Source organism: Indicator indicator, chromosome 1 (genome assembly GCF_027791375.1).
Source record: "Indicator indicator isolate 239-I01 chromosome 1, UM_Iind_1.1, whole genome shotgun sequence".
Classification (NCBI taxonomy): Eukaryota; Metazoa; Chordata; class Aves; order Piciformes; family Indicatoridae; genus Indicator; species Indicator indicator.
Window position 1 is genome coordinate 94,649,732 of NC_072010.1, and position 27,904 is coordinate 94,677,635.

General features: G+C 45.1%; 1 protein-coding gene across 1 annotated transcript in view; it reads right to left on the bottom strand.

Moving 5' to 3' along the window:
• Positions 1-27,132, bottom strand: part of LOC128973700 (alpha-2-macroglobulin-like protein 1) — a 45,328-nt gene extending 18,196 nt beyond the window's left edge. The window contains exons 1-27 of the mRNA XM_054390126.1: positions 27,065-27,132; positions 26,275-26,458; positions 24,980-25,024; positions 24,497-24,641; positions 23,794-23,846; positions 22,219-22,239; positions 21,519-21,678; positions 20,503-20,587; positions 19,740-19,854; positions 17,866-17,974; positions 16,208-16,317; positions 15,257-15,421; positions 13,889-14,122; positions 12,971-13,034; positions 11,877-12,022; positions 11,177-11,323; positions 9,510-9,683; positions 7,104-7,209; positions 6,614-6,722; positions 6,292-6,517; positions 5,972-6,098; positions 5,710-5,831; positions 5,492-5,543; positions 4,930-5,013; positions 4,195-4,371; positions 2,848-2,929; positions 2,594-2,750 (exon numbers count right to left, since the gene is read on the bottom strand). Of these exons, the coding sequence (XP_054246101.1) occupies positions 2,594-2,750; positions 2,848-2,929; positions 4,195-4,371; positions 4,930-5,013; positions 5,492-5,543; positions 5,710-5,831; positions 5,972-6,098; positions 6,292-6,517; positions 6,614-6,722; positions 7,104-7,209; positions 9,510-9,683; positions 11,177-11,323; positions 11,877-12,022; positions 12,971-13,034; positions 13,889-14,122; positions 15,257-15,421; positions 16,208-16,317; positions 17,866-17,974; positions 19,740-19,854; positions 20,503-20,587; positions 21,519-21,678; positions 22,219-22,239; positions 23,794-23,846; positions 24,497-24,641; positions 24,980-25,024; positions 26,275-26,458; positions 27,065-27,132 (3,267 nt within the window). The remainder of the gene's footprint in view (positions 1-2,593; positions 2,751-2,847; positions 2,930-4,194; positions 4,372-4,929; positions 5,014-5,491; positions 5,544-5,709; positions 5,832-5,971; positions 6,099-6,291; positions 6,518-6,613; positions 6,723-7,103; positions 7,210-9,509; positions 9,684-11,176; positions 11,324-11,876; positions 12,023-12,970; positions 13,035-13,888; positions 14,123-15,256; positions 15,422-16,207; positions 16,318-17,865; positions 17,975-19,739; positions 19,855-20,502; positions 20,588-21,518; positions 21,679-22,218; positions 22,240-23,793; positions 23,847-24,496; positions 24,642-24,979; positions 25,025-26,274; positions 26,459-27,064) is intronic.
• Between the last annotated feature and the right edge of the window lie 772 nt (positions 27,133-27,904).

Below are 27,904 nucleotides of genomic sequence, written 5' to 3' on the forward strand. Positions count from 1 at the left end.
CCCTCCAGGCTTACTTACTGCATATCATGGAAGTCTGGTGTTGAGAGCATCATTAGTGCCATGTTGTGCATATAACTTAGGCTTGCCTTGTCATAGAAAGGCATGAAGCAAATTGTTTAGCTGTTTATTTTATTAAATGTGTTACAACTGGACATGTGAACATAGTTTTTATGATGCAGGATTTGCACACAAGAGGCAATGCAAGTGTGCACATGATTCAGGTGGCTTTTAGAAGCTATAGGTTAATCATAGAAACAAAATCATTTTGGTTGGAAAAGACCTTTAAGAGCATTGAGTCTAACCAGCATCCAGCTCTACCAAGTCTTGTGCTAAACCATATCCCTCAGCACTACACCTCTGCATCTTTTAAACATCTTCAGGTATGGGGATTCAACCATCTCCCTAGTTTTGTTCAAATAGAAAGCCCAAGATGAGAAATCAGTGGAAATCAGAAATGGATGTAGTCCACCTGTACACTCTGGTTTTCTTTAGTAATGCATTTAAATTTTAAGGGAAAAAAGGGGGAGGGGGGGGGAAAAGTGTATCCCTTCTCTTTGCTTTACTAAAATAAGATAAAATAAAATAAAACCTGCTTTGTGTGTAATATGGATGACATTGCAATCTGACTGGATTGGATTATTTTTACTTTTACAAAGACAATGAACCCAAACACTGCCATATGATTTGTACACTGGTACCTGAGTGCTAGGGCATGTTCATCAAGACTTTTGTGCAAACATCACCCCCATTTTTAAAAAGAGAAAGAAAGGAAGACACATGGAACTACAAGCCAGTCAATATCCCCTCAGCACCCAGCAAGATTGTGAAGCAGATTCTCCTGCAATCTCTGCTAAGGCGCATGAAAAATGAGGAGGTGATTGATGACAGGCAGCATGGCTTCACCAACTGCAAATTGTGCCTGACAAACTTGGTGGCCTTCCAGACAAGGGAAGAGCAGCTGATGTCATCTACCTGGACTTGTGCAAAGTGTTTTACAGTGTGCAACATGACATCCTGGTATCTAAATTGGAGATTATGTGGATTTGATGGGTGGACCACTCTGTGGATAAGGAATTGACTTTGATGGCCACACTCAAGAGTGTCAATGCTCAATGTCTAAGTGGACACTAGTGACATGTGGTGTTCCCCAGGGATCAGTACTGGGACTAGTGCTGTTTAATGTCTTTGTTAGTGGCATGAACAGTGGAATCAAGGCACCCTCAGCAAGCTTGCTGACAACACCAAGCTGTGTGGTGTGTTCGACACACTGAAGGGAAGTGATGTCACCTGGGGAGACCTTGACAGACTTGACAGGTGGGCCAGTGCAACTTCATGAAGTTCAACAAAGCCAAGTGCAAGGACTTGCACATGGGTCAGGGCAATCCCAGGCACAAATACAGTCTGGGCAGAGAATGGATAGAAAGCAGTGCAAGGAGAAGGACTTGGGGGTGCTGGTGGATGAGAAGCTCAGCATGAGCTGGCAATGTGCACTTGCAGCCAAGAAAATCAGTTGTACCCTGGGATCCTCAAGGAAGCATGTCTGGCAGGTCTAGGGAGCTGATTTTGCAACTCTACTCCACTCCTGTAAGACCCCACCTGGAATACTGTGCCCAGCTCTGGGGCTCCCAACACAAGAATGACATTGAACTGTTGGAGAGGGTCCAGAGGAGGGCCATGAAGATGATCACAGGACTGGAGCACCTCTCCTATGAAGACAGGCTGAGAGAGCTGGGGTTGTTCATCGTGGAGAAAAGAAAGATCTGGGGAGACCTTATAGAATCATTGAATATTTTCAGTTGGAAAAGACCTCTATCAGCCTTCCAATATTTGAAAGGGGCTAGAGGAGAGCTGAGGAGGGACTTTTTACAAAAGCGTGTAGTGACAGGATGAGAGGTAATGACCTCAAATTGGAAAAAGCTTGATTTAGATTAGCCATCAGGAAGAAATTCTTCCTCATGAGGGTAGTGGGGCACTGTAACAGGTTGCCTACAGAAGTGGTGAAGGGCCCAAGCCTGGAGGTGTTCAAAGCTAGGCTGGATGGGGCCTTGAGCAACCTGGTCTAGCAGGAAGTGTCCCTGTCTAGGAACTAGATGGTCCTTAAGGTCCCTTCCAACCCAAACCATTCTATGATTCTATGATTTCTAGCAACATTGCAGCAGATGGCAAGCTGCAGAAGACTTACTTTTGGGCAGTGGAAGGACAACCATGTCTTCAGATAATCCCATATTAGAGTCTGGAGAGTATTGTGTGTTGTAAGGCATGAGAAGAGGGAGAATACAACCAGATTATTCTAGACAAGCACTAAAATAAACAAATGTTTCTTCCTGTGTCCTTGAAGTGCCTTGGCACAGGTAGCCATAGTGCCTTTTGGCTAGTGTGCAAATAAAGAAAGCCTAGCTGAGATTAAAACCTGACATGGAGGAAATGCTTGCTGGTTCAGCCTATGTTTTTTTGTTCCCCTCTGGGATGCTGCCTTGGCTCAGCTGGACTATAGGGACATTCCTTTGTGCATCTGTGCACAGCAGAAGAGAATGAGGAAGGAACCCTGTGCCCCATGTTATGTTCCTTCCATTCCCGTGTCTGGCAGCCATACCTTCAGGTCATTGTTGAAGAGTTTCCCCACACTCTGGAAGCAGCCAGTAGGCAGCTGGTGCTTCTGCAACCAGAGCAGAGCACTTTGCACATGATCCTTATTGATGTAAATGTGAGAGCTGGCTTGTCCAAAGGACCTCGCTACAAAAGCTGTCAGCCTGTAAGCACAGCATACAGAGATCCCATGTCACAGCCAGGAGCTGAACCAGCAAAGACGATAGGTTTGGGGTGACAATACCAATGCTGGTCACTTACCATGTGTTGCTCTGGTTGTCAGCTTTCCCAAAGGCACTGTAGGAGCCATCATCATGTTTGTAGAGCAACTGACGTTGGTAACCTATGAAGACAAGTAGCAGGACATGACTCTCAGTGTGGGGGCTGCAGCATCTCAAACTGTATTCTTGCTGTGAGAAGAAGGCTTTGCAGCAAGAGACTTCACCAGGCTCTACAGTCAGAGACAGTGAGGCAAACATACCAAACCACAGCTCCCCATGCATCCCACTGCATCCACATGACAAGATGCACCACTGAAATGTGCTGTGTGGCTGCTCCAAGTTACTAGAGCTTCTACGTGCAAGTCCTGTGGGTATCTGCCTTGCTGGTTTGCAGAACAGTGATGTGCTCAGCCACCTCATGTCTCCCAGTGCTCACTTGCACCTTGCCATGAATAAGAAGAGCTGTAGAAGTGAGGAGACTACTTCTACTTTGGTTTTCAGCACTTCTGCCAGCCCTCACTGCCACTTCACTTCTGCTAGGACTCAAGACAGCCCTTTTTACGAGATGTACAGAAGGTGACAAGGCCATGCCTTTAACCTCTGAGGGCAAAGCCCTACCTACTTTTGTTTGCTCTTCTTCCACCCTCCACATGGCCTCCTTGTTTACCCTCCTCTTTGCCTCTCTGCTGCCACCATTCTGTCGGTTAGGCCACACTCTCCCAGCCAGCTATTGCAACTCACAGTACAAGGGAGGAAGGGAGAAGGAGGAGAAGGAGCAAAATCCTCTCCATGGGTTGCTGCTGAGCTTGGAACGTGACAGGATAAGGAGACAGTCAGGCTCAAATGTGAGGCACATTGCAAAATGAGACACAAACACTGTGTTAAATTCAGAATACATTGGACAGAGCTGATATGCCCCCACAATATGTGTCCTAAAAACCAGGGAAAAACTACCAAAATCCTGCCTGTCCCCAAGGGCCACTCTTTATTCCAGGTAATAGTAGCTAATTTCCTGTTACCACAAGGGACTGCCATCTGCCTCGGACTGATTAAAGAAGAAACCGCAGCATCACACAGTGATGGAAATCATTCATTGCCCACAACCCTCTCTCTCTCTCAAAAAAAAAAAAAAAAAAAAAAAAAAAAAAAAAAAAAAAAGCGCAGGCTTAGTATCTCAATAACAGGCAAAAGGACAGAAGTTCTGGTTCTTCAGAAACAGTCTTTTGCTTCCATGAGACATTTCCCTTGTTCTCTGTGATACATTCATTTGTCATACCTCTGGCAGTGTTCCCACTACTGTCCTCCACCTCCCCACTGCACCAGTGCCTCACACTCTTGATTTAGAGCACCTTTGTTTTGCAGCAGAAGGAAAACCGACAATGTTTACCTTTTCTCAAGAATTTCAGGGCTTTAGCTTCAATTTCTGGGTCCAGTTGTTTAGTCTTATTCAAGTACTGGAGTATGAAGATGTTTGGTGCAAACTGAACCATATTCTGTTCACCACAGCCAAAGGGCATCTCCAGCAGCCGGTCTAAATTTTGAAGTGCCGGGCCCATGATGTCTCCTTAAGTTTCAGGTGCAGAAGAAAGTGAAGGGCAGGAGAAATGAGAAACACAGACAAGAGGGACTGTTGCCTTCTCAAAACTTTGCTGGGATCCTGGAAAAGAGCCAGCCATTCACTGAAGGAACATGATTAAGATTTATGCTGATATCTCTTAGATTAGACCAGCTCAGAAAGGGGAGACATCATGGTTCTAGGAAGAGGGAGGGAATAATAATCTTGAGGGGGTCTGAAGACAGGTGAAGAGACCTGTCATTCCTTAGTGGGTATCAAGGAGGGGAAAGAATAACAGAGGCAAGGGTGGTGAAAAACTACAGGGATCGTTTCAGTTCCCTTAAGTCACAGGAGATATTCTATTTTGTGCCGTCTCCTGCAGCCACATGGGAATCATCCAGGACCATTCCTTATAAGACAACAAATATTGAAAAAGATCACTTGACCCACATTTTTGAGGCCGACATTACACCCTTTACAGTTTGTCTCATGAGGAACTGGGTCAATGCATCATTAAGGCCAAAGCATTCCCACTGGGAACTCAAGGGCAGAGAAAGCTTTTCTCACCAATCATAGAGAAAGTGGCTCTGCCAGATCCCTCCAGCACATCTGCAGGTAGAGTCAGGGAGAATTCTTCAGAGACAGTGTTATCTGAGGAAGGCAGAACCCAGAAACTTACCCCTTGGAAGAAGCATCACACACAAGTGTAACATCCTAAGGAGACCCAGGTGAGGCTTAGTGTGACATGGAGTCACAGCAGCTGAGACTTGCTAACAAGAGCCTCAGTACAGGAAACGTTGCCAGGAAGAAGGCAGAAACAGATAAACTATACTGGTTGTTCTCCCAGGCAGGGGTGGTGCCACCAGCGCTTGCTGTCTGACAAATTCCCCCCACCTTTGAGTGTTGGAATAGGCTCCCCCGAGAGTTGGTTGAATCACCATCCTTGGAGGTGTCTGCAAGAGTCATAGATGTGATACTAAGGGATATGGTTTAGCATGAGACCTGGAAGAGTTAGATAATGGTTGGACTCAATGATCTTCAAGGTCTTTTCCAACCAAAACAATTGTATGATTCTATGATTCCATCCTGCTCTCATGATCAATAGTCATCAGGGATTTTAGTCTCATACCTGCAGCACAGAGAAAGGCATTTTGGGTCTTCTCTTGTAGGACACCTCCTGGCTGCAGATGGAGAAAGAATAGTTCAGCTAGGGAAGGCAGGAAAGGAAGTTACCATTTTTCAACAGGCGTCTTTGCTTCCCAGAAGAAGGGGCTAAGCTTCCTCTGAGCTGTCTCAGGAGATAACCTACTGTCCCCTGAGTTCTCCACCCTGAAGTGGAGGACTAACCTTAATGAGCAGAGGTTTTATCACTGTGTCTCTCTCTCCTTGCAAAGGTGTCGTAGCAATCCTGTTATCACAGAGATCATGTGAATCTTCTGCCATGCCAGTCACAGTGACATTGACTTTGCCTACAGAGAGCACAGGGCAACATTTCTGAGCACTTGCAGCAGATAGCTGCATGCAAGAACTTCAGGAGCAAACATGATGAGGCAGGCAAATTCCACCCCTCTTCATGATAGCTGCCACACGTCCCCCTGCTCGGCCTCACCCAGCCTGGTGGCTGTCACGTTCCACACAAAGGTTTTTGCTTCATTGGCACAGAGGCAGCTGATGAATTGGCAGCTCGGACAGGGCTCCACTTTCAGTTCTGGGGTCTCTGTGAGTGTGATGTGCACCTAAGTGTGGAGAAGGGTACAAGCGTACATTGGCATAGTGTTAGTGGCAGGTGCAAATACCATGGGTCACGAAGTGCAAAGTTGTGCTTTGTGGCCCAGATGCCAGCATCAGGGCCCCCTGAGAGGCCCATAATTTGCCTTTGAGTTCGAGTTTTCACCCTGACAGAGGCCACATAATTGAAAGAATATTCACCTGGATACAGTCCTTGAGGTAGTTGAAGACAGTGGCTTTTAGGCTGAAAGTTTCTCCTTGAATCACTGAGTATGGCAGTGACAGATCCACAAAGAAAGGCTGAAAGACCCTAAGAGCGGTCAGAGGTGAGAACCCAAAGCCAGCATCAGCAACACAGAAAGCGTTGGCATTCCATTCTGTAATGGTGTCAGGAACAGCAACTTGGAGAGACACTTGGCCATCGTCCCTACAGCAGGCAGAGGGAGAGAGGAGAATTCACTCAGAAGCAGTTCCAATTCTCCAGAGGTCTCTTTGGGGAAGGTGGGTAGAGGCTGTTACCAACCCAACAGAGACCAAATCCCAAATCCAGGTCTCTGGGAAGAGGGTCCGTGGTTTTGGCTTCTTCTTGGCTTCAGGGTGAGGTGCAGAATGAGCATGACCGATAAAATTCTCTGCTGGAAAGAAGTGGTATCTCAGAAAACAGCATTTTTAGTTACAGGTGAGATTAGTTCTTCTTGCCCAGGCAATCTCATACAAATACAATTGCTTTGTGAAACAGAACAAGAGTGGAACCTGTGAAAGGGCTGGTTGAGTGCATTCTACATTTTCTATGAAAGGCATAGGACAGAGGGACAGCCAGCAAAGCACAGAGGTTGGAGCTTTCGTCTGCGGTTTATAAATTGGGTCCATTGAACTGGACAAAAGCTTTGTTCTTGTCATACACCACAAAGAAAGAACACAACAGGATGGAAGTCAGCTGTCTCAGCTGAAGGCTGGCCAGAGCTGGGAGAGAAGTAACCCTTAAGTCAGAGGTGAATGCATCTATTCCTTACCAACCCTAGTGGCAGTTCCAGAAAGCACCTTTTTCTCCATGTCTCGTCGCATACAGGAAACTGGTTTCTTGATTCTAGTATTGGTTAGTAGTTTCATACGCAATTTCTGGAAAAACAATGAAGATAGTAAATCAATGAGAAATGAAAGGGAGTGAGGAATGTTGAAAGTATCTCATGACAGCAAGTATCATAAGGGGGCTGGTGGTAGCTGAAACACTTTAAAATGTTGCTTGTTTATATATTTTTACACAAAATTACAGGCTCAGACTCTGGGTACTGCAGGAGGAATGAAAACCAGCTGCTGAGGAATACTAGAACCAATTATTACTTCTCATAAAAGTGATTTTGTCTAGACCTGTCTTTCACATCCCTGACCTTAACAATGAGCCAAAGTCAAATACCATATAACCCATAAATAAACTTAAGAGAAAAAAAAATAATTCTAGATTTTAAGTCTCTGTGCAGTTTTACAGTGGAATGATCTGACTGGCTGATCACACACAATCATCCTTACACAGGTTAGCCCCAGTACCAGCTGGTCCCAGTTTGGGGGGGGTTCACAACTTAGTGTAGATCCTGAATGAGACTCAGACTCTCAGGGCCTGTTGCTTCACAAGATGGAAATACTGAACTGAGTGCACCCTCATGTACGTGTGCTAAGAAGGCATTGGCACACCAAAGGAATGCATTTGATCCCATGAGCAACTCTTGCTTTGATTTAATGGTCTGTAAGTCAACAGAACACTTTCTTGAAGTGCCAAAACCCTTTGTGAAGAGTATGAGCCCTCACCTTTTCTGTGAGGGCTGTACAATCCTGTGGATTTAGTGATATGTTACAGGACAGTCATCTGTTATAGGAACACTAAGAGCTGAGATACAATGCCGTCTCCTTTAACTGGCATCCAACAGCAGCTAAGAGTAAGCATCTAGAAGACAGTGGAACAACATGTCTTTTGGGGGAGTGAAGATCTGTAATTGTAAGGTAGATTTCTGTCAGCCTGTGAAGCCTATGCAACTCACACTCCATTTTGGGTTGTTTTTTAGCATGTTGTTACCCTCTTTTGTTACTGCTTTTACCTGTGTATATTCTTTCGTAGAATCATTTTGGCTGAAAAAGACCTTTAAAATCATTGAGTCCAACCATCCTCTAAATCTACCAAGTCTGCTGCTAATCCATATTCTTCAGCACCACATCTCTGCATCTTTGAAACAATTCCAGGGATGTGGATTCGACCACCTCTGTGGAGAGCCTATTCTGGGGTTTGAGAAACCTTTCAGTGAAGAAGTTTCTAAACCTTCCTGGTGCAACTTGAGACTATTTCCTCTTGCCCTGTCACTTGTTACGAGGCAGAAGAGACTGACCCATCTCACTCCAACCTTGTTTCAGGAGTTGTAGAGAGCAAGAAGGTCTCCCCTCAGCCTCTTTTCCTCCAGGCTAAACAACCATCATTTTCCTCACGTTCTCCTCACAAGACTTGTTCCCCAGACCCTTCACCAGCTTCACTGCCCTTCTCTGGACTCAGTCCAGAACCTTGATGTCCTTGTTGTAGTGAGGGCCCCAAAACTGAACATGGTGTTCAAGGTGTGGCCTCAGCAGTTCTGACTACAGGGGGACAATCACTTCCCAGGTCCTGCTGGTCACGCTGTTCCTGATATAGGCTGGGATGCTGTTGGCCTTGGCTTCTTTAAGCAGCAGTCTGTCAGAAGTAGCACAATCTGAGTTTCAGTTAGCACAGCTTAATTTTTTGCTCGTTGGTGGATTAGCCTATTTTGTCAGTTGTCTAGCTATAAAGCCAAAATTTGAAGGGCTTCTTTGTCTTAACACTGCTTTGAATACAAGCCAGAAGAAAGTCAATGAAACAGAAAGTAAGGATATTTGCAAATAGTGTAATAGTGAAGGAACAAGCTGTCAAAGTATGATGAGGTGCTCAGGTCTTTCTGCAATATTCTTGCTACTCATCTTCTGTAGATATGGTAGCCTAAATTGAGTTTATTTTCATAGTGTCTGTATCTAATCAGGTGGTTTGCAGTATGCCTACTCATAAGTTTCATCTTTCCCCTTAGTCCTAAATGAAGTGTACTGAAGAACAAGGCACAGCTGACTTCATAGAATCATAAAGTCATAGAATGGTTTGGGTTGGAAGGGACTTTAAAGATCATCTAGATCCAACTATCCTGCCAAGGACAGGGACACCTTCCACCAGACCAGGTTGCTCAAGTCCAGAGCAGGAGCATCTACAGCTTCCCTGGGCATCCTGTTCCAGTGTCTCCCAACCTTTAATTGACTTTTAGCCATGAAAGTTGGGACAGATGAAGTTCCCTATAAGTAAATACTTGCAGGCATTCACAATCACATACTGGCAACTGCTGGCTCAGGCAAAGTTTAGTGGAAGTGTAGACACTCACCTTAAACAGATTAAAGACATCACCCTCACTTTGGTACCATGGTGCTTCCATTTGAGTCTTTTTGTGGAGGCTGGGTTGCTGAGGCAAACAAGGGTATGGCTCAAAGTCTTCTAGGTGATAAGGGAACCCTCGTCCTCCAATTATGAAGCTGTCTTCAAAGACCTTATCAGACAGCTGCAATGGAGCCATAGAGACCTTCATGAGGAACTGTCCAACAATGATGTATAGGTGTCAAATGTTTGGATTGTAGCCCTCTGTTATACTTTGTAAAAGTTTGCAGTTGAGGAAGTTGGCATTGCCTCAGCTTATCCTAAGGGACATGAAGCTCAAGGAGCAGATGCAGGCTTTTAGAAGCTGTTAGTTTCTAGACTTTCACCTCTGACAGTTTGAACTTTTCAACAATAGGGTGTGAGATCAAGATAAAACCACAAGATGCAGTTTGAGCACAAGCCATTGGCACATCTGACTGACATATTTAATGATCACAAATGTATATACATGTTAGTAGATAATGCAAGTGCATCATCTCTGCTAGAACAGCCTTCCTGTAAAATGGAACATCAGATCACCAGCACATCCCCCTGGATTTGGTGAGGCTTTTTTGTAACAGTCTGGCTTCTATAACTTAATTTAGAATTTTACATAGGGCATGTACATGTGTATTATCTCAGTTATACATAGTGGAATAAAGAAAATTAATTTTCTCATTATTCCAGTCTAAATTTTAAATTCATTCCTCTGAAACACATAACTGCTTTCAGGTAAGTTCCCTCAACCATGCTATAGCCTCAGAACGCACCTGGCTGAATGCTTTTAACCAGCTGCTGTGTGTGCTGGGTGCTGTCATAGAATCATAGAATTGTTTTGGTTGGAAAAGACTTTAAAAATAATGAAATCCAACCATTATCTAACTCTATCAGTTAGTAGAGGCTGGTGCTAAACTATGTGCCTCAGCACCACATCTCTGTGTGTTTGAAACACCTCCAGGGATTAGGATTCAACCATTTCCTTGAGAAGCCTGTTCCAGTGTTTCAGAACCATTTCAGAGAAGAAGGTTCTTCTAATATCCAACCTAAACCTCTTCTGTTGTAACTTGAGGCCGTTTCATCCTCTCCTATCATTTGTTACTAGGGAGAGCAACACCCACTCTAACCTCCTTTCAGGGAGTTGTAGAGACTGAGAAGGTCTCCCCTCAGCCTCCTTTTGTCCAGCCTAAACAGCTCCAGAAGTAGCTGCTCAGGTGCTCAGTCTGTTCTGTCAGATGGGTATAACTCATCAATGTTTGGGGCAGAGGGATAGGAGGACCATACCGGGGCAAATTTCAGAAGTTTAGCCTCACTGTTGGTGGAAGATGGAAGAAGAGCAGCAAGACAAGTGGATGTGAGAAAATGTGCCATCCAGGCAAAAACCACTAGCATCTCTTTGAAGCTGCTCTCTCTGCCTACTCCTGCAGTGCTGTGCAGCATACAGCACTCTCCAGGAAGAGGTCTACAGTTCAGGGCTGACGCAAGAGGACACATTGCTTCTCAGAAGAGGATGAAGAGGCCAAAGAGAGAGGATGTCAGGGCAGCCATGTCCTGGGATGGACTATGGGCTTTCTCTTTCCAGTGCATGGAGGCAGAAGGCAGGTAGACAGTAGGAGGTTGGTCATGGCAAGCTGCACTCACTGTATCTGCTGTTACGGTATTGTTCTTCTTCAGGAGGACACTCTTGTCAACAGCTTGAACAGAGCACAAGGACCCTGGAGCAGCCTTGAGGTCCAGACTGACTTCTGATCCTGGGACTTCCTCCTTGTGTGAGAAGTCCAGTGCCACCTGCAAAAGAAGACAAGGTCAGAGGGCTTAGCATTGGAGAGTGGGATCCTGTGACTCTTAGAGGTCTGGGTAGCACAGGCAGTGATACAGAATAAGGTAGGGAAAAGGGCTGAGATGCTGACACAGGCCCTCCTGGAAACCCATTGAAAAGTTTACATGGGCAGCAGTGTGTATGGCCCAGCCAGAATTCCCCTACCAACACATCTCTGATCTAGAGCTACCATGGGGAGCTAAGTAGGCAGATGTCTTTCCTGTGTTATGAAGAATATGGGGGACAGTGTGTTCCCAAGTCAGTCATGGAGAATGGAGGGAGAAAATAGAGTTCAAGGGGCCCTGGCTTACTCTTTGGTAAAGGCTTGCCAGTCAGTGCTAGGGAGGGTAGGATTAGGAATTCAGGGAAGAAGGTTGTTTCATTTCACAGGCAAAAATATGGGGCATCTGCTTTGACATGTATCCAGCTTGCACCACTTGGCTGAGGATAAAACAAGACCAGGGACCACAGCAGGCCAGAGTGCATCAATGGTGCTACTACACTCCCTGTATTTCTACTCACCTTGTGTTTAAAGCACTTTTCTACTTCAAACTGTTCCACATCAGCCACCACCTCTCCATCCAGGAAGACTGCATACAGCAGAAGCCTGATGTCAGGCAGGAAGTCATTGCCAACAGTCAGGGTCAATGAGAAGGAGCCCTGCAGATCTGCACAAGACAGCAGCAAGGAAGAGAAGAAAAGCATTCAATTGAATCAGCTCATTGAGGCAGGACACAATAAATCACAGAATCATTGTGGTTGGAAAAGACCTTAAGAGACAATCAAGTCCAATCATTTGGCTACTACTAGTATACCAGGGCTACTACTACACCATATTCTCGAACACCATGCCTAGATGGCTTTTAAATACATCCAGGGATGGCAATTCAGCCACTTCCCTGGGCTGCCTATTCCAGTGACAGAAGTTCTATCCCTTTCGCTACAGAATTTTTTCCTAATGTTTAACCTAAACCTCCCCTGATATAACTTGATGCCATTCCCTCTCATCCTATCGCTGGCTACTTCAGAGAAGAGACCAACACCTACCTCTCAACAACCTCCTTTCTGGAAGTTGTAGAGAGCGAGATGATCTCCCCTCAGACCCCTTTCCTCCAGACTAAACAACCCCAGCTCTCTCAGACACTCCTCAAGACCCTTCACACCAGCTTTGTTGCCCTTCTCTGGACCTCAGTGTCTAGTGTCTACCTGCAGATAAGAACATCCCACACAGAGACTGTCACACATTAACAATAAACCCAGAATACTGGCCACTTCTTTGGCTCAAGTTTGGCAAAAATATTCCTCTTCTTTAATGCACCTTAGGTAAACAGGCAAGCTCCACAAATTTTGTATCTTCTCCAAAGGTACAAGCGAGTAGCAAACTCATGAGATTGGATATTAAATCAATTAGAGAAGGCAGGAGGACAATTGCCTGGAAGGACACTGAACTGACAGGGAGATTGTGTTGGTCTAATGAGGTGAACTATCACTGAAAACTCGGTTCAACAGCTCCCACATGTGGATAAGAACTATATCTGCAGAGATTGGACTCACTGGACAGAGCAGTCATAGTTTTCCAAGGTGTGTTATGAGGTACTTCATGACTTTCTACTCACTCTCATGCTGGTTAATTGGCACCCGTTTCTCTCCGCTGAAAAGGATCCTGCCTTTTCCTATCACCTGAAGAGCAAGGGAAAGAGCCATTCAAGGGTCTGAATTCAGACAGTGTGGGGAGAGTGGGAAAAAAGCAAGAGAACATCTGACAGGTGTCATCAGAGAAGCTCCTCTGGCAGGCATGACCTTAAGAGCTCTGCAGCAGAGATGGAAATAGCATATCTTGGAAGGGACTTGGAAGGAGTTGGTTAGGTAATGAGAAGATGTGGCCACTTGCAAAGCCACATCTGAAGCCAAGGGCAGCTACTTTTAAGACCCAGTGAACTCTGATCTTCATGTTACTAGGAAACAATACTTTTCCATCATACAAACAAACCGAATTCAGTATCCAAGATACTCAGAAGCTTGCAGCTAGGCTGTAGTCACAGTCTTGCTTTGAGCCCCATTTCTTGAAAGTGGACTTGTCAAAATGTGATTACACACCTCTGGAGAGCATCAAGGCCCTATGCAATTTCAAGCATTTTCTTGTAAATACACAGGCCAGAAGCAGTCAGCTGCCCCAGGGACTGACTTTTAGTTCATGGACAAATTGCCTTAGGTACAGATGGTCATACCTGCTGGGCAGAAAAGAGGCCAGCCCTTTGTTGCCACCCATGAATGAACATAATAGAAAGTAGGATGGATGGCAGGCATCTATCACCCAAGTTTAGGTCAAGGCACCCCTAACAAAGCAGAGTAGCTGAGGTCTAGGAATAGGTCCAGAAAATGGAAAACAAGAGTAGATTTTGACTGAATAGAACCCTTGAAGTTACTTGTATTGGCCTGTGAGTAGCTTAACCCTTGAGTATCTATGTGGCAAAAAGGGTAAAATGCCAGTAAGCATGATCTTGCACTGAGATTCAGCTATCTTCTGTACTCACCAAGTAGTAAAAATCAATGTGGTCTGCTTTAGAGCTGAGTTTATTCTGGTCAAGGATATAATCTACTTGTACTTCCTGCTCTTGATCACAGGGCATCACATCATTCTTGGCCTTGATCTCAAGGAAGCTGTTGCTCTCAGAGTAGAAAGGCTTCAGCCAGTGGAAGCTCTCCCCGACATCTGTGTGACTTTCAGAGGAACCTTGCTCGTCACCCTTACTGAGGTTGTAGGTACCCTTCAGAGAACAAAACCACGAGTTAGCAGTCGATACTGACTGCTAGTGACACAAGGGAGCTTGTACAAATGCCGAAAACACAAAGTTATTACCTGAACTGATGGCAGACATCTGTATGCTTAAAATACTTTTTAAATATAATTTTAAAGTAGCCTTATGAAACTTTATTTTATGAAGTTTTAGCAAAACACTAAGTCTAGTAGATTTGCCCACAATCATATTTTTCTCGTTCATCCTTCCATGGGGACACAACCCATACCAGACTTTAACCCTGGCATAATACCCCTGTTTTCAGTTTGTGTTTCTGGTCAGATGTCTTGAAGCACAAGAAGACACCAAAACAGATTTTATATGGTGTAACTCCTCCAAAAGTAAAGTTATAGCTATGGAGTCAATGGCCATTGGCCTAAGAATAAGAAATAGAGCTTTCCCCATAGGACATAAATCTACCTCCTAGATTACAGAATCTCTGATCACCAAATCCTGCCAGACCAAAATTAGGGAACCTCACTCTGGGTAGACTTGTGATGTCTGGGAAAAATGCCTGGAACAATAGCTCCAGTCTCTGAGAAATGCTTGACATCAGGAGATCATACTGCTTGGGCTATAGGAATGCAGGTAGTGGGAAATGGAGTGTACTGCCAGGCTCATAATAATGATCTCCAGATGTAGGATCAGAACTTGTGAGAAGAAGCCAAGTGTTTCAGAATCTGATGTTGAAAGAGAGGTCAAGAGCAGCTGTCTTTCAAGATGAGCCTGGACAATCTATGCACTGCTGCAGGGCAAGGGCAACAACTAGAAGTGGAGTTCAACAGAGACAGATGTTAACTGCCAGTTCTGTTGAGCCACCTCCATCATGCCCCAGAGGAGAGAAAGTAAAGAGGGATACAAAAGATTAGAATCTATCTTAGGACTGCAGAGCAGCTTTTGAGACCATTTGAAGTGCTGCAGCACTGCCTCTGGTTTCCCTGAGGAGATGGCACTGGAGAGCACTTAAAGAAGCTTCTACAGGTATAGTCAAATGAGATCAAGATCCAGAGGAATGTGCTCCAAACCCTCAAATTTCTTCTACTTTTCATCCCTTTCCTCAGTCTATCTTCACTTTGTCCTCCTTTTACTGTGGCTGATGCTCACCTTCAGAGAAACCATTGTGCTATTCCAGCTGGTGGTATCCAGTGAGAAGTGGACTTCGCCGTTCTCATCTGTGAGGAATGACAATTGCGTCTCCTCATCATTGATGTCAACTATCAGGTAGACCGTTTCATTTCTGAGGGGAGACTCAGCACTGTGACAGAACATCTGCAGAGAAGGGAGGAAAGAAATTTCCTGTTGTGCCACAGTCTGAGACACCAACAGTGTTTAGCATTATTTCTATCCTTGGGCTTCCTCAGCCCTTCTAGATTTCAGACAGGTTGGAAGGATCTAAATAATAGTGCACTACGCAAACCCAACAATGTGCAGCTCTTCAGGACTGGAAATAAACAACACTGCAGCCAAATTAGACATATATATATAGGGGGGAGAGGGTGGGGAAAGGTGATTTCCTCAGATCCTGAGTTTTTTCTTGGAGAATACTGAAGGATCCTTGATGATCAGGAAGAATCTAGTCTCTGGCAACTTAGCTCTTGCTGTTCCTTGCCCTCCTTTGTGTTTGGGCTACTACTGGCCCAGGTGAGTGTTTCTAGCCCCAACAGAACAGCAATCTTAGCATCATCTGGGGCCCTTGAGTCAGAAATTACTGTCAGTGAAGAAGACTTTAGTGATTGCTGCCCGGTTACCAGGAGCATTTGTCCAAAGAGAATGCTATTCTCCTACCAACACCATTCCCAACCCATATGCCTTTTTTTGCAGACCAGTTTCAGGAGCTGCTCCTAGGGAAGCCTCCAGAGACTGCAGCTGGCCTCAGAATTCCTGCCCAGGGAATATACTAGGTTAGGATGGGGACAAGAAATTGCTTCTACAGGAGGCTTCACTCATAGTTGCTGGGAATGAGCAACCTTAATTTCCTGGAGACTCTTGCTTTCTGCCTAGAGAAGATTAGACCTATGATATATTTTCAGCAGAGAAGGGATCCATAGGTGTTACCTTCCCTGTGAATGGCAGTCCCTGTTTGTAGAATGAATGGAGGTTGATAAACTCTATAGACTTCATTCTAGTTGAAACAGCAATTCCAGATATTTCCATAGTGTTCGCTCCTGTATGGAGAAATGAGAAATCTGTTAAATGCTAACAAAGGTCTTAGGGAAGCAGAAGACAGGAAGATGCTCCAACACTATCTACAATATCTACAACTCTAAAGAGGAACTCTAAGAGGAGAGGAAATGTGTTCTTCTACATTTCCCTCAACCTTTTGGGGCCCTCTCCTTCATGACACAATGCAGCATACCCTGTAAGTGATGACTGTTTAGTTACAGACAGCTACACTGTAGATACCTAAAAGTGGCCTGAATGACAACCATCCAGTGTGGCAGCTTGACTAATGGACACCTCCAGTTGCCAAAGTTAGGTGCACATTAACACTGATACTGAAAACTTGTTGCCAATATTACGTCAGACTACGAGTGAGCAGAATGGCATTCCTTACAGAGGGAGTGTGTCTAAGCAATCCTGTATCAGGCTTAAGAAATGAGAAGATAAAGGTCTGTGGGTAGGAGCTACCTGTCAGGAGCACAGAATCATGGAATCGTTAAAGTTGGAAAAGACCTCCAGGATCATCCAACTGTCAACCCAACACTGCCATGACCACTAAACCATGTACCCAAGTGCCATGTCTACACATTTCTTTAAATACCTCTGGGGATGGTGACTCCACCACTTCCTGGAAAGCTTGTTCTAGTGCTTAACCACTCTTTCACTAAAGAAGTTTTTTGTAATATCCAACATAAACCTCTTCTGGTTTGGATATGAAGCCATTTGCTCTTGTCTTATCACTAGTTACTTCGGAGAAGAGATCAAGGCCCACCTCACTCCAGCTTCCTTTCACAGATTTGGAGAGGTCAATAAGGTCTCCCCGTAGACCCTTTTTCTCCAGACTAAACAACCCCAGTTCCCTCAGCTGCTCCTCACAAGACCTGTTTCCCAGACCCTTTACCAGCTTCATTGCCCATCTCTGGACATGCTCCAGAACCTTAATGTCCATCTTGTAGTAAGGGGTCCAAAACTGAACATGGTGTTCAAGATGTGGCCTTAACAGTGCTGAGTCCAGGGAGATAATCATATCCCTGGTCCTGCTAGCCACCCTATTGCTGATACAGGGCAAGTTGTTGTCCTTTTTGGTCACCTGGCCAAATACTGTCTCATGTTCAGCCAGCTGTTGATCAACACTCCCAGGTCCTTTTCTGTCAGGCAACTTTCCAGCCACTCTGATCCAAGCAGGGGTTGTTGTGACCCAGTTGCAGGACCCAGCACTTGGCTTTGCTAAACTTCATACAGTTAGTAAGATCTGCAAAGGCTTGTTGCAGACTATTCCATGGCTAGCCAGGAAAAGTCTTTGCAATTGGCTAAGAACCAGATTGGTGTCTAGGCCATGAGTAAGAAGTTATAAACATGGTAGTGAGGATGAAGGATGGAGAGGACTAGGAAATCTGGTAATAATAGATGGAAGAGGTACTAGAATAGACACCACCATTATGCCAGAAGACTTGGATCACTCAGGCTAGTTTTTTGGAAGAAATTAAGCTGCTGCAGAAAGACCCAAAGTATTTGCCTGAAAGGAAGAAAACACTTGATGGAATCTCCAGTACCTGTTCCATCTTCCACCATTTCTCCTACCACAGCTATGTAGCTGTCAGTTTTCTCCAGTCCCAGGGTCTCTGTCTTCACTGTAAACGTAGCGCAGCCATTCTTGTTTGACTGCAGAGAGAGAGAGATATGAACACAGAGAGAGAGAGCATGGTGTGAAGGCAAATACATGGTTACATAGATGCTGGGCAATTCTAAAGAAGTATTTCCAAGTATTTGTGGAGCAGATGGAAGCTCAAAAATCTATAACTACAGAAATCCATCACAGATACCTTAGCTAGAGAAGAAAATCAACACAATTGGTTGAAGCAGTCACCAAAATACTGGCAGAAAAAAGTGCTTCAGGCAAACACAGAGGGGTTAATTATGTCACAGATAAACTCAGGAGGCTGGATTAAGCTAAATTCTGCAGCTGAAAGAGCATGAGGTTACTTCCTTCCTGAAACTATATGTCCCTGATGAATAAAGCCTGACAGTGTGGCATTTTAGTCATGACCATCTCTGTTATGTGGCCATGTTAAAAAAAGGCACCCAGCCAGTTATAGAATGCAAGAGCTTTGCCAAACAATAAGGCAGAGGCTGCATACATCCAGTCTGCCAGAGAGGGGAGATGGACAAAGGGTTCATAATCATGCCTGCTTAGTTCTCCACAAAACCTTGCAGGGTCTTTTACACATCATGTGAGAGGGAAATGGCATTCAATTGGTGTTCTACACAGTTAAGTTTGCACAGCATTCAAGCTGGAGATATTTTGCTATTGGGTGCATTTTAAAAGATGCAGAGATCCAGCTAGATTTTTATGTTTTGGATTCTTGCTGGCTGGTCTGATATTTAGAAATATTTTTTGTGACTTGAAGGTTGAAAGAGCTGCATCTGAAAGACACCAGAAAAATCAAGTGTGGAGCTTAACCACAAACATGATTATAGAATTTCTTTGGATGGAAAAGACCTCTAAGATTGTTAAGTCCAACCTTTCACTAACTCTACCAAGTCTGAGGCTAAACCATGTCCCTCAATACCACATCTCTGCATCTTTGAAACACCTCTGGGGATGGGGATTCAACCACCTCTCTGGGGAGCCTCTTCCAAGGGTTGAGAGCCCTTTCAGTGAAGAAGCTTCTACTAATAGCCAACCTAAACCACCCCTGATGCAACTCGAAGCCATTTTCTGTCCTATCATTTGTTACTAGGCAGTAGAGAGTATCACCCACGTTGCTACAGCCTCCTTTCAGGGAGTTGTAGAGAGAAAGAAGTTCTCACCTCAGCTTCTTTTCAAACTAAACAATCCCACTTCCCATAGCTGCTCCTCACAAAACTTATTCTCCTGACCCTTCACCAAGTTCATTGCCCTTCTCTGGACCTGCTTCAGGACTCGGTGTCTTTCTTGTAGTGAGGGCCCCACATGAACACAAATGTGGAGACAGCGTGACCAGCACTAGACATAATCTGAGTCAGAACACCAGCAAGCTTAAGGTGATTCATTAACTGCATGGATACAGCAAGAAGCAAGGCATTAAGTCACAGACCGTCTGATGCTTGGACAGTCCGCTGAGGTTGGAGCTGGCACAGGATTGAATAGACCAGTGATCTGATTGTATAGATTATGATATAGACCCTTGGGAAAGCCCTCAGTATCACCATTTACACAGAGCTTATCCCTTCTCCTGAAGCACTGAGTCAGACATGGGCAGCTGGAGCAGTAATTAAAGAAATAGAGCCATAGGAGGAGGAATCAGTGGTTTGATCAGGTCTAGCAAGTGGGAAGACAGCAGACTAAAGATGTTGGTGCCCATCAGAGGTGCCTTGAGGCAGGTTAAAGGGACAGGCATACATTTCCAGCAGGTTATACTTTCCTTTTCCATTGTTGTTCACCTACCCAGCTGCTTTGCTTCCTCATCTCAGTAGAATTTGTTAAATCATCTGCCAAGAACTGGGGTAATGTGATAAAAGTAATGTCTACTTTCCCTTGAACAGGCTTCCCATAGGTATATCTGTGTCAAAAGAGAGAAAAGGTAGAAAAAGAGAGAAAGGTAGAAATACTGATCCAGGCCACCTCTCACCCTCATCAGGGGAACTGAAGCCTGAGAGAGCTTTGTACCTTGTTTGCCCAGAAATTTCAGCTTGCCCCTTAAGATCAGTTTGCATCCCTCTCCACCCACCATAACTATCATCCTTAGTGTTTTTCGGCTTCACAGTCAATGACAAAATGTGAGTAGGAACCAGTTTCCGAAAGTCAACCTTTCCCTCCAGCTACAGGGTAATGAAGGAACATTTTACTGGAAGGCCACTTCTTAGCTATGGGCAATCTACAGTGAATTGTTGACTCAGAGACCAGAGACCACAAATCATAGCATCATTTTGATTGGAAAAGACCTTTAAGATCAAGTCCAACCATTATCTAACTCTGCCAAGTCTGGTGTTAAACCATGCCCCTCTGCACCACACCTCTGCTTCTTTGAAACACCTCCAGGGATGGGAATTCCACCACCTCCCTGGGGAGCTTGTTCCAGTGTTTCAGAACTGTTTCTGTGAAGAAGGTCCTTCTACTATCCAACCTAAACCTCCCCTGGTGTAACTCAAGGCTGTTTCCTTTCATCCTATCACTAGTTACTAGTGAGAAGAGACCATCATGTACTCACTTGCCACAGACCTTCAGCTGAAATTCCTCATCCACTGTGGTGATAAATGGAGGGTGCTCAATAGCTATTTCAAATTTTTGCAGCACTGCATGGAAGAGAGGAAGACAAGGAGAGAGGAAAAAACCCAACACTGAGCATGGACATGGAACGTAAGATCTTTTATAGCAGCAGTCCAGATAGAATCATAGAATGACAGAATTGTTTTGGTTGGAAAAGACATTTAAGATCATCGAGTCCAACCGTTCTGTAACTCTGCCAAGGCTGGTGCTAAACCATGTCCCTCAGCACTGTAGCTCTACATCTTTGAAACACCTCTAGTGATGAGGATAAAGCTCCCTCTCTGGGGAGCCTGTTCCAATGTTTGAGAACTCTTTCAGTGAAGAAATGTGACCTATGTGTTCCTATGTGACCTATCTAGGTGATCCTTCTCTGGCAGGGTGGCTAGACTCAATGATCTTTCGAGGTCCCTTCCAACCCCTAACATTCTATGATTCTGTGAAAGACTGTAATGTCTCCTGTTACTCATCACCATTTTTCAATAGGGGTTACTCCTTTCAGCCACACCACCCTCTGTTTGCTACTACAATTGTGCATGAGACTGTTCCACTCTAGCTCAGCCAGCCATAAACATTTTAAAGAGTGTGGGATTTTGTCCTTACCTACCTTACTGCAACAGAGTAGGAATAAGACATGATGCTGCTTCCTAGTATAGCAGCTGACTGAAGTGGACAGTAAACCTAGCTTGCAGAGTGTGACAACAAGCAGCAGAAGGTGCTCATCACAGGACCCAACTGCAGCTACAATGAGATCTCAGACCACAGCATCATCTACTTTGTACCCTATGAAGTTGCATAACCTCCAGACCAGCATGAGAGGTGTATGCAGATCCATATGTCCTAGACCTCAGTCTGCTGTTCTCCCCAGGGAAAAGACATGATGAGCATGGCCACGTTGCCCTGCTCACTTCTGCAGCTACCCATGCTGCTTTTCCCCCACCTCTGTTGTCCAAGTCTCACCATATTCATCAACGCTGAAAGTTTTTTGAGCCATGTATGGATGCACTGTGATGGTATATTCCCCAAGGAGTGCTTCAGAGGCCAGAGGAAAGGATAGATCCACAATGCCGTGCCTTGACTTTACATTCCGCCACTCAGCAATACGGTTAAGTTCAGGATCCTATGTGGGAAAGGGCATGGAGAGCCACCGAGTCACACTGGGAGCATGGAGACCTGATGGGTCTAGCTATACCCAGGCACAAGAATACACTACAAGGGCTTACCCTTGTCCCAGTAGAGAGGATGCCTGATCTCCAGGCAAGATTATTTCTCCTCCTTCCAGTATCCTTTTACTGAACTTTTGAGTTGCAAAGGCTGCCAAGAGCAGTAAGCCTCTGAGAACTGCTAACACCTTAACACCATAGGAAACAGTTACATCTACTGAGCACTTAGTCTTGTGTTTTGTGCTCTCTGCAGACACGGTGTTGGACAAAAGTTCTTTATTGCCCTGACTCTAGATGAGCTATGTGCAGCACAGAGATGCTGGTTTGAATGAAGAACCCAGGCTGACCATGTAGTAAAAACTTCAGCTGAGTTTCAACCATAACCTTAAGAGGTTACATTTGTGGCACAAGCCTGTCCAGGAATGAAAGGGCACAGCAGAAGAGACAGACATCTGAACAGACAGAACTGACCCTTTGGTCAGTTGTGTGTCACTTACCTCCAGCCATATCTGGGAATACTGTAGAAAGAAAAGAAACAGAAGTTCAGTTTTCTATAGAGCAAATCAGTGTCTGTGTGAGCCAATACTGCCTGACACGGGCTGCTGACCAGAAAGTTCTGTCCCACTCAGACTCCGTACTAGGTCTCCTCCTCCCCCTCTGTTCAGTCTTTCTCCAAGGGACCAGTGGATGAGTGGTTTCCCTTCAAAGAATGAGCTCCTGAAGAAGATCTTTCCTGAAATAAAATGTCTCTTCATTCTTTCACTTTCATTCATTCTTTCATGATCCTCCCAGTGTGTCCTATCTGAGGCTCCACTTTCATGACCCTCTCACACACAGAATCAGAGAGAATCAACCAGGTTGGAAAAGACCTCAGAGATCATCAAGCCCAACCTGTTACCTAATACCTGACACCTCATGACAACTAAACCATGGCTCCAAGTGCCACATCCAATCTTTTTTTAAACACCTCCAGGGACAGTGAATCCATCACCTCCCTGGGCAGCCCATTCCACTGGCCAATTAGTCTTTCTGTGAAGAACTTTCTCTTCATCTTGAGCCTAAACCTCCCCTGGTGCAGCTTGAGACTGTGTCCTCTTGTCACAGTTGCCTGGGAGAAGAGACCAACCCCCTTCCGGCTACAACCTCCTTTCAGGTAGTTGTAGAGAGCAATGAGGTTTCCCCTGAGCCTTCTCTTCTCCAGGCTAAACAACCCCAGGTCCTTCGACCTCTCCTCATAGGGCTTGTGCTCTCACCAGCCTCGTTACTCTTCTCTGGACATGTTCAAGTATCTCAATGTCCTTCTTAAATTGAAGAGACCAGAACTGGACACAGTACTCAAGGTGTGCTCTAACCAGTGTTGAGTATAGGGGAAGAATGATTTCCCTGCTCCTGCTGGCCACACTACTCCTGTTACAGACCAGGATGCCATTGGTCTTCTTGGCCACCTGGGCACACAGCTGGCTCATGTTCAGCCAGTTGTCAACCAGTACCCCCAGGTCCCTTTCATCCTGGCTGCATTCCAGCCACTCTGACCCCAGCCTGTAGCTCTGCATGGGGTTGTTGAGACCAAAGTGCAGCACCCAGCACTTGGACTTGTTGAATGCCATCAGGTTGGACTCTGCCCATCTGTCCAGCCTGTCAAGGTCCCTCTGCAGAGCCTTTCTTCCCTCTAACAGAATGACACCTGCCCCCAACTTGATGTCGTCTGCATACTTACTAATGGTAGATTCTATCTCTTCATCCAGATCATCAATAAAGATATTGAACAGGATGGGGCCCAACACTGATCCCTGGGGGACCACTAGTGACTGGCTGCCAGCTGGATGTGGCACCATTCACCACCACTCTCTGGACTCAGCTCTCCAGCCAGTTCTTGACCCAGCACAAAGTACTCCTGTCCAAGCCACAGGCTGACAGCTTGCCCAGGAGTTTGCTCTGGGGGATGGTGTCAAAGGCCTTGCTGAAGTCCAGGCAGACTACAGCCACAGCCTTCCCCACATCCACCAGGTGGGTCTCTCAATGTGACTCATGCTGAGGCTCCTACTTCTCAAAAAGTACAAGGTAATACTCACCTCCTTTTTAATGACCTTAAGGTCTTCATCAAGGTTCACAATTCGAAATTTCACTGGACATAAAAAGAAAATGATAGTAAAGCATTCTGGGTGCAACATGTCCTTGCATAAATCTGTTTCTCCTTTTCTGTGCTCCAGTCTCTCTCTCTGCCTCAGAGGTATTCAGATCTTTCCCCACACAGCTGTCCCCAGTATCTCCCATCCCAGAGGACTTTGACTGGAAGGTTTATATGCAGCTGTGGGCTATAGAATTTCACTAACTTTACCTGGGAATACTAAAATGAAGTGTTTAATAGTGAGGTTGGTCTGTCTGCAGTATGTTTGTATTGTGAACACCATGGACTGACTCTCTCTTTCTACAGCTTGAAATGGTCACTCTAGGCTTTACTCAAATATTAACAATAGTCTTCAAACAACAGCCAGAGATTGTACAGTGTCCTGGAGAGTTCTGACTTTCCTTTTAGGTCTAGAGATATTTCACCAAAACAACACCCAGGAGAAGCAGGCTGGGCATTTGGTGGAGCACAGCTTGTAGGGGAACATTCTGATTCATACTGTAGCTGGAAACATCTGGTAATAGGAATCTGATTTTTAACATGTCCAACAAGCTTTGCTTGCTGCACTTGGTGAAATCTTCCCCCTAGAAGTGGCTGCTACCATGACCATTCCCTCCCTGTTTCCATATGTCACCTTCTTGCCTTACCTGTTTCTCCAGGTTTGTATATGCCCTTGTCTGTCTCTACTAGAATTGCATTCTTCTGGGGCTTGACCAGAACTTTTTTGCGACCTTCAAAGAGCACATTGTCCCCACTGTGGATCAGGACATGCAGGAAAACCACACTTTCTGTCTGTCAGGTTGAAAAAAACAAAATGCTTGAGGATACAAGTAGCCTGAATGAGAAACAGAGGCATTTGTCCTACCAAAATCTTCAACTTCCCTCTCCTCCCTTCCCCTCTGATTTAGCTTTTTCCTTTCCCTAGTCATAGTCTCCCCTGTGGTCCCCAGCTTCCTCAATTTCTTTTCTCTGCCATTCTCCTTGTCATGCTTGCCTCTTTCCACATTTCTTTCTCCTCTATACTTATACTATCTTTCCCACCCTTCATCATCAACATCAAGATGGTTCAGACACAGGAGAGGCTGAAGCTCTCTAGTTATAATAGGAGAGGCAGCTGAGAGGTGTCTTACCTGTGACAGGGGGTCATCTCTGTTCGTGGGAGTGAATTCTGGCACCTAGGTGGATTGATACAATGAAAAGGAAAACAAATTGGTCAGAAACTCTACATCTTATCACAGATGTGAGACAACATCTCACTGTTAAAAAAATCCCTGAACTTGGGAGTCCAAATTCTACCATATGACTCTTGTCTCTAACCTGCTTGTTTTACAGGGAGAAGAATCAATCACTGCCTGTCTTTTGTTTATGAACCTAAGAGCAGACCAACTGACACGTCATTCTCCCACCTCCCATAAATGTGAGATTTTTATGAAACCAAGAAAAACCATAGAGAAGTCAGATCCTGAGCTGACCAACACAGTATCGGGAGAAAAGACACTGATCAGGCAAAACCAGGACATCTCAGTGCAAAAAATACTGCTCACAAGAAGAAAGGTTCTTATTGCTAACAGCAGATTTTTGTGACTTTCCAAAGTCAGGACTCGCTCAATCCTAAGAGCTGGCACCAAACACTTAGTTAATTGTTGTCTTGTTGATGCAAGAACCAAAAGTGACTACAGCCCCTCCTAGAGTGCTGCTGAATCTGCAGGACAATCAGGGCATAGCCACAGTGACTTTGTACCATGCTGAGGAAGACTGGGTTAGTTTGTAGCACCTCAGCACCAGACGCATCTCTATGGCTCTCCAGCAATAAAACTAAAGGTCCTGTAGTCATGTCCCAGTCTCAGGGTGTCTAAGTAAAGCTAACTGGACCATCAATGTTGTAAAGACAGGAACTCAAGGCACTCATAAAATATCCCAACTGCCTAGGTGAACTTTAGTCCAGTGTGTATTCAGCACCATCAATGCTAATCATAGGTAATTAAAGCAAGCTCAATGTCTGTGAAGGCTGCAGCAACAATTTGCAATACAGGTCCATCTTTAGAGCAAAATGGTCCCCTTGGAGAGGGAGAAACAGGCTTCTGAGGAAGCAAGGATGAAAAGGATTTATTCCCAAGGATTGACTTGCACTGTGATATACAAGAATTTTTAAGGAATAAGCACTGAGTAAACTAAAAGTCAGCATTTTCCAGTAGAATTTAAGTAGGATGAAATGTGATGATCTAGATCAAAAGAACAGGTTTTTACCTACACAGGAAAGATTCCATTCTTTCTAGGCTCCAGGCCACTGTTGTTTTTTGCCTACCTCTGGGAGGCAAATACACTTAACTCTCTTGCAACCTATGACAAGACGAAGGACAGCGTACCCAGAGAACTGCTGGGCTCCTGTCTGAAGTACCAAATCAGCAGCCATAGCTACACTCACCTGGAAGGTGATGCACTGAAAAGTGCCTGGATTCTCCACATCTTGTTCAAGCAGTGTGTGGTTCTGGGTTTTCGCTTGCAAGGTAACAGCCAAGTGGACAGCCTCAGTCAGGGAGCTGAGGTGAAAGCAGAGCTTCTCCTCTTGGGTGTAGTGAATGACAGCAGGGAACACCACCATATAGTGACTAGAAGAGAGCAGGAGATGCAAAAAAAACATTCATAGGCTGAGGTAGACAGGCCAGAACCCATCTGTGCTGCTTTCATGAAGATCAGGGGTCAGAAATGTCTGGAGGCCTGCAGTACAGGAACCCCAGTGCAGCCCCCTTTCCATACCAGTGGCAACTCACTCAGCCTGTATCTAGAAATCTCCTGATATCTGTTTGTGACTATCTTGCCCAGTGTACAATACTCCAGTTGTGAGCACACAGACCAAGGCTATGTGAGAACTGAAGCTGCCAACTTGGTGGCTGAGGTGCTGAGGACTTCAGTTCTCACATCAAATTTTACCCCCACCAGCAGTGGATGAACAGACAATACTTGTGGCTTCTGTAGCTTTGCAGTGTGTGCATTGCACATGGCTGCACAAACACTGGCGGTTTCACCTGTCCAGTGCAGTCAACACCCAGTGCTCTAATGGAACTCTGTAGTAACTGCTTCTTATCAGCCTCCCTGGGAAAAAGGCCCCCACCGTTCACCTCTGACATATTCAACAGTGCAGCACCTCAACACCACCCTTCAATGTCAGTCCCTTCCACCAAGCCCTTCCCGAAATCAAAAGGAGATAATCTCACGGTTCTAGGCTTGCTGCAGCTGCAACTGGGAATAGGGCCAGAGCTAAGAGGAGCGTTGGTGATCCCATTGCTGGGGCTGGGACAGACAACTGACAAGATCCACACAGGAGGAGATTACCTGTACTGATGGACTGAGCACTCCTAAATAACCCCCTCAGATGGTCCTGAGTCCAAAGAGTGAGGGAGTTGATGACCTTAGCTAATATTTGCTTGCTTCCACCACCATCAAAGTAAAGGCCACAAAGCACAGTTCATAAAGTAAAGGCCACAGAGCACACCCACATCTATAGTCAGATGTTGTTCCAAGTCATGGGGTTTCAGAGCACATCAGGAGAGATGTGGGGTGGGTGATCTCTATCCTGGCTGAAGAAAATTTAGGAGAAAAAATAATCTTGGCTGTGGCTGACCTGGCTCAAGGCTGTAGCATGTGATGACAGCCAAAAGATGCATACAAGATACAGTCCTCAGCTTGTAAAAAGCATCCCCAGTACTCTTTCTGTGTATCATTAGTAACCTAGAGATGTTTTAAATATGCAGAGATATTGTGTTGAGTGACATGGTTTAGCACCAGACCTGGTAGAATTAGATAATGGTTGGACTTCAGCGATCTTAAATATCTTTTCCAATCAAAGCAATTCTATGATTCTATGATCTTCCTGTCTTCCAGTATTTAATCAGAGTTTGGAGTAAAACCCTTTCAATTTGCCTCCATTCCCCATGCACTTCTGTGCACCTACCCAGCCCAGCCATGACTGATCCTACATGTTTTATCAAATCTCTACCTCCCCCAATCCAGATGTCTGTTCTTCTGCCAGCTTCCTGTAGGCATAAGAAAGTTCT